At 47.2% G+C, this 6,328-nt stretch overlaps 1 protein-coding gene across 1 annotated transcript in view; it reads left to right on the top strand.

The window, feature by feature from the left end:
* Nucleotides 1-2,044, top strand: part of LOC109924221 (cysteinyl leukotriene receptor 1-like) — a 7,784-nt gene extending 5,740 nt beyond the window's left edge. The window contains exon 2 of the mRNA XM_048620013.1: nt 972-2,044. Coding sequence (XP_048475970.1) covers nt 1,016-2,044 — 1,029 coding nt within the window. The 5' untranslated portion in view covers nt 972-1,015. The remainder of the gene's footprint in view (nt 1-971) is intronic.
* The last annotated feature ends 4,284 nt before the right edge of the window (nt 2,045-6,328 follow it).

Here is a 6,328-nt window from a genome sequence, read left to right as displayed (position 1 = left end):
CCGGAGGCTGGTGGTCCCGCCCCGGCCCCTCCACCGGCCCTGTGGTACTCTCCCGGACCCAGCACTGACCCTGTGGTACCCTCCCGGACCCAGCACCGACCCTGTGGTACACTCCCGGGCCCAGCACTGAGGCCTGTGGTACCCTCCCGGACCCAGCACCGACCCGGTGGTACACTCCTGGACCCAGGTTTCCAGTCAGACAGATACTGTTTGCTGCCACCGAGAGCCAGCGAGGCCCTGGATCCCAGGGGGGTCACAGCTTCTGCTGAGTGAGAGCCTTCCTGAAGTCCATGAACGCTACATCCGCTGCACTTCCCTCATGATCATACCCAGTTCCCTTCTCAAGAAACTCAGTCAGTTATGTTGGTCAGGATCTCCCCCTGTTAAAGCCACAATGGCTATTCCTGATTAATCCTCCCCCCCAACTCCAAGTGACAATTAATGACAATTAATTCAATCCCTCAGAACTGTTTCACAATAGTTTCCCTCCCATCTCACTGGTCTGTACTCCCTCGTCCTTAAAGGAATAACTTCTGGGAATTGGGTCGTTGTATCCATGGATTCTGAGGATACACTGATGTCATCCCAAGAAATCTCCTATGTGAAGCACAAAAATGCTGTGTTTTATCCAACAACTTACTCTGCGTCTTTTGCCAAATCAGTGGCCTGACCGTTTTCCTAAATGCCATGTCACTACAGGCAGAGGATTTGTTGTTGATAATAGGCCGCCAGCAGCTACTAATCGTCTTTATTTAGAAACGAGCCCTCGGTGCCAGTTCGTCTGCACGTCGCTGGGAGCCACAGCCGCACAAACGCAGCTCACAAGAGCCATCCAGCTCCTCCCCTTCAAGGCTTCCGGCTATCCTTGTAGATCCATGGGGTTTTCCAAGCAACCCTTCCACCTTTCGGCTGATGGTTCCCAAACAGCACAAGCCTTTACCATGATTGTAACCTTTGTTTCTTTGTTGCAGTCAACTGTGCCACCCTTCCTGTAGCAAATAGCCAGCAACCCAGAATGGACTGGACTAACAAGAACCTCAACTGCAGCGACAACGAGTTTAAGTTCCCTGTGTTTGTGCGAGCATACAGCGTCATTCTGATCCTCGGCCTCATCGGGAACACTGTGGCCCTGTACGTCTTTTTGAAGTTGACTCAGCACAAAACAGCGAGCACAGTCTTCATGATCAACCTGGCCATTTCGGACCTGTTTTTCACTCTGACGTTACCATATCGAATTACCTACTACGTCCAACATGACTGGAACCTCGGCTCCTTCCTCTGCAGGATCACCACCTATGCCTTCTACGTGAACCTCTACTCCAGCATCTTCTTCCTGATGGCCCTCAGCATCTTCCGTTACATCGCCATCCTGCACCCGATTTGGTCCCGGAGCACAGTCACCGTGAGGAGATCCCTGTGGGTCTCCCTCGGGATCTGGATCTTTGTCGGCTTGGTCTCTGTCCCCTTCCTCCTGGCAGCCTCCAAGTGCGAGAACGGGACCTGCCGCTGCTTTGAGCCATCAAACATGTCATGGTCCCAGATCCAGAAGATGAACTATTTTGCGTTTGTGGTTGGTTTCCTCATCCCATTCCTCACCATCCTCGTTTGCTACGTTCGCATTATCCACCGCCTGATGGGCTTGGCCAGCACAATGCGGACGAATGGACGTAGCCGTAGGAAGTCCATGTACATGATCATCATCGTGCTGTCCTCCTTCCTCTTCTGCTTCCTGCCGTACCATGTCATACGGACTGTTCACCTCCATTTCATGGTGCAGGGGGGCTGCGGTGCCACTGCCTGGTTTTTGCAGAGAGCTATCGTGGTGACCATCTGCCTGGCTGCAGCCAACAGCTGCCTCAACCCCCTCCTATACTACTTTGCTGGCGAGAATTTTCAAAATGCCCTCAAGACCTCGACGATCCTCAAATCAAGATCCGCATCCTCGGGCAGCGTCGTGTTCCTGGACCAATCCCCGGTCACAGCGCCACCAAGCCCCAATGACCACGACCCGCTATCAGGCACGTGCCAGGAGCGAAACTGTTGATATTCATTTGTTCACATCTTTGGGTTGAAAGTAACTCCCTTCCTGACTCCTCCCCCCCATCCCCCCCCAAAGCCTGTCCCACCATCTACAAGGCACAAGGCAGGAGGGTGATGGAATACTCCCCACTTGCCCTGGATGGGGGCAGCTCCGACAACACTCAAGAAGCTCGACACCATCCAGGACAAAGCAGCCCCCGCTTGATTGGCACCACATCCACAAACATCCCACTCCCTCCCCCCACCGACCCTCAGTAACAGCAGTGTGTACCATCTACAAGATGCTCTGCAGAAATTCACCAAATACCCTCAGACAGCACCTTCCAAACCCACGACCACTTCCATCCAGAAGGACAAGGGACAGCAGGTACATGCGAACACCACCTCCTGCACGTTCCCCTCCGAGCCACTCCCCATCCTGACTTGGAAATATATCGCCGTTCCGTCAGTGTCGCTGGGTCAGAATCCCTGGAATTCCCTCCCTGAGGGACTTTGTGGGTCAACCCACAGCACATGGACTGCAGGGGTTCAAGAAGGCAGCTCACCCCCACCTTCTCAAGGGGGGCAACTAGGGACGGGGCAATAAATGCTGGGCCCAGCCAGTGACTCCCACATCCCATGAATGAATTAATCAAAATAATATTCCATACCCAACAGCTGAGCCAAGCTGAATGATGGTCTGGTTCGTGTTCAGTGTAGCTCCAATTCTCTGTAACATGCATCCACCAAATCAGCTCACTGGGCTGTGAATTGCAGTCTCTATTTTTATAAGAAATATTTTACAAAATTCTGTTCCATATTTTGATTTATACACAAGGACTCCTAAATCCCTCTGTGCTGCAGCTTTCTGCAGTCTTTCTCCATTTAAATAATATTCAGCTTCTCTGTCCATCCTGCCAAATCCTCACATTTCCCCTATTCCTCTATGCCATCTGCCAAGTTTTTGCCCATTCTCTTAACGTGTCTATACCCCTCTGCAGTGTCTTGGCATCATCATCACCACTTGCCTTTCACAAACTTGGAGACTGTACATTCACGAGCCTCATCCAAGTCGTTAATGTATATTGTAAATAATTGTGGTCCCAGCACTGATCCCTGCAGCAGGCCACTAGTTACAGGTAGCCAGCCTGAAAGTGTCCCCGTTATCCCAGCTCTCTGTCTCCTACGAGTTAGCCAATCCTCTATCCATGCTAATGTTCCAACTCCCAACACTGTGGGCTACCATTAAGTAGCCAAATATGTGATACTTGTGTCATGACCTCTGAAAATCTAAATACGTTACATCCTCTGCCTCCCCTTTATCTATCCTGCTTGTTACCTCCTCATAGAATTCTAGTAAATTTGTTGGACACGGCTTCCCCTTCGTGAGGCCGTGCTTTCTCTGTTTGATCATATGATGTATTTTTGAATGCTCTACTGTTGCATCCTTTATCATTGACTCGGCCACTAAGCTCGCTGGCCTATAGTGACCTGGTTTTTCTCTCCCTCCCTTTTTGAGTAAGGGTGTTACTTTGGCAATTTCACAATCCTCAGGGATTATTCCAGAATCTAAGGATTCCTGTGAGATTCCCATCAGTGCACCTTCTACTTCTGTAGCTACTTCCTTTAGAGTTCCAGGTAGCATCCCATCGAGTCCTGGGGACTTATCAGCTTGTAGCTATACCAGTTTCCTGGGATCTTTTTCACTAGTAATGGTTTATTTCCTCCCCTCCTTTTAAACCTGGAATATTTAGTAATTTTGGAATGCTATTTGTGTCTTCTACTACGAAGACCAATACAAAGTATTTACTCAGCTCCTCTGCCATTTCCTGCTTCGCCATTATTAATTCCCCTGCCTCATTCCCTCAGGGACCTCTGTTCACTTTGGCTTCTCTCTTCCTTTTTATATACTTTGAGAAGCTCTTGTTGTGTTTCTTGATATTGCTTGGAGGTTTATCCACAAAGTTTCTCCCTCTTTATTTTTGGCTATCTTTTGTTGGTATCTGAAACTTTCCCATTTACCACTTGCTTAGCATTAATCTCTGCCACATTTTACATATTTCTTTCAATTTAATGCTCCTAACTTACTGGTTGACTTAACCCCTTCCTGGAATCCTTCTTCCTCCGTCGGATATATCTTTGTTGTAAGCCATTGTTCCTCAGTCACTGTTGCTACTAAACTCCTTTCCCAGTCCACTCCAGCCAGTTCTGTTCTCAATCCCTTAAATTTATTTAAGCTTATCACAGTTGATTTAGACCCAAGTTCCTCCCTGTCAAACTGAGTGCTAAACTCTACCGTGTTATGATCACTGTTTCCCGGGAGATCTCTTACTGTGAGACCATTTACTAAACCTATCTGATTACACATCACCAGATCCAAACAAACCTGATCCCTGGTTAGATTCACAATACATTGTTAGAACATAAAACATAGAACAAAGAACAATACAGCACAGGAACAGGCCTTTCGGCCCACGATGTTGTGCCAAACGAGACACCAAAATAAACGAATCCTCTGCCTGCCCTTGGTCCATATCCCTCCATTCCTTGCATATCCGTGTGTTTATCTAAAAGTCCCTTAAACACCCCGATCATACCTGCCTCCACCCCCACCCCCGGAAGTGCATTCCAGAGATGTACCACTCTCTGTGTAAAAAAACTTACCCTTCACGTCTCCTTTGAACTTTCCCCCCTCTAACCTTAAATGCATGCCCCCTAGTATTAGACATTTCAACTCTGGGAAAAAGATTCTGACTGTCTATGCATCTCATAATTTTATAAACTTCTATCAAGGCTCCCCTCAGCCTCTGCTGCTCAAGAGAAAACAACCTGAGTTTTTCTAGCCTCTCCTTATAGCTCATACCCTCTAATCTGGGCAGTATCCTGGTAAACCTCTCCTGCACCCTCTCTGAAGCCTCCACATTCTTCCTGTAATTTGGGGACCAGAACTGAACGCAACACTCTGAGTGTGGCCTAACCAAAGTCTTGTAAAGCTGCAAAATGACATCCTGACTCCTTTACTCAATGCCTTGATCAATAGAGGCAAGCATGCCATACATCTTCTTTACGACCCTATCTACTTGTGTGGCCACTTTCAGGGAGCTATGGACATGAGCCCCAAGATCCCTCTGTATATCTATGCTGTGCAGGGTCCTGCCATTAACGGTATACTTTTCCTTAACATTTGATCTCCCAAAATGCAGCACTTCACACTTACCCAGATTAAATTCCGTCTGCCATTTCTCCACCCATATCTGCAACTGATCTATAGATCCAAAATTATCCATGAATTCTTCCTCTTGTCTTCCTCTGCCAATCTGACTATCTCAATCTACATGAAGATTAACTCACCAATGATTAATGAAGCGCTGTTTTTGAGACAGCCCAGTCCATAACGTAAGCTGTTGACTCTATCTCCACCTATCACTGCCTCAGAAAGGCAGCCAACATCACAAAGACCTCTCCCACCCCCGTTATAATCTCTTCCACCTCTTCAGTCAGGCAGAATACAAAACCTCAAACACACATACCAACAGATTCAAGAACACCTTCTTCCCTGCTGTTATTAGATTTCTGAATGGATCTCTCAAATTTAAAATTTAATGCACCTTCTCTGCAGCCATAACATTGTATTCCTCACTCTGTTCTATTACCCTAATGCACTTTGTATGGTGTAATCTGCCTGTAGTCCGTGCTAAACCAAACTTTTCACTGTAGTCAGGTACATGTGACGATAATAAATCAAATCAAAGCAGATATCCTGATTTATTCTCTGTATGGATTCTCTCGGGGACCTATAACCTATTCCCACTTGTGTCTTCTTTCCCTGTTTAATCCTTTCCCTCCCCCGTATGGATTTTGCAGCTTCTATTTGTTGTGACTGTACTTAGTCCATCCCAAACCAACAAAGCTACCTCACCACCTTTTCTTCCTCTCTGCCTGGCCTTTCAAAAAGTCACATACCTGTGTCTTTATAACTGTGTCTCTGTGATGGTTACAATCATACCCTTTAAACCTTTATCTGTGTCATTAATTCAACTATTTTGCAGATTCAAATAAAGAGCCATTAATTTTTACCTTTTTACCTTGTTTGTACACACTGTCGCCTTCTCTCCTACTCCGGGTACCCATGATGTGGAGATGTGGGACTGGGGAGGACAAAGTCAGAAATCACACGACACCAGGTTATAGACAAAAAGATTTATTTGAAATCACAGGCTTCCGCTCACCTGACGAAGAAGCAGCGCTCCAAAAGCTTGTGATTTCAGATAAACCTGTTGGACTGTAACCTGGTGTCGTGTGATTCTGA

This window comes from Rhincodon typus, chromosome 45 (assembly GCF_021869965.1).
Source record: "Rhincodon typus isolate 14 chromosome 45, sRhiTyp1.1, whole genome shotgun sequence".
Classification (NCBI taxonomy): domain Eukaryota; kingdom Metazoa; phylum Chordata; class Chondrichthyes; order Orectolobiformes; family Rhincodontidae; genus Rhincodon; species Rhincodon typus.
This window is presented reverse-complemented; position numbering and strand designations above follow the sequence as displayed.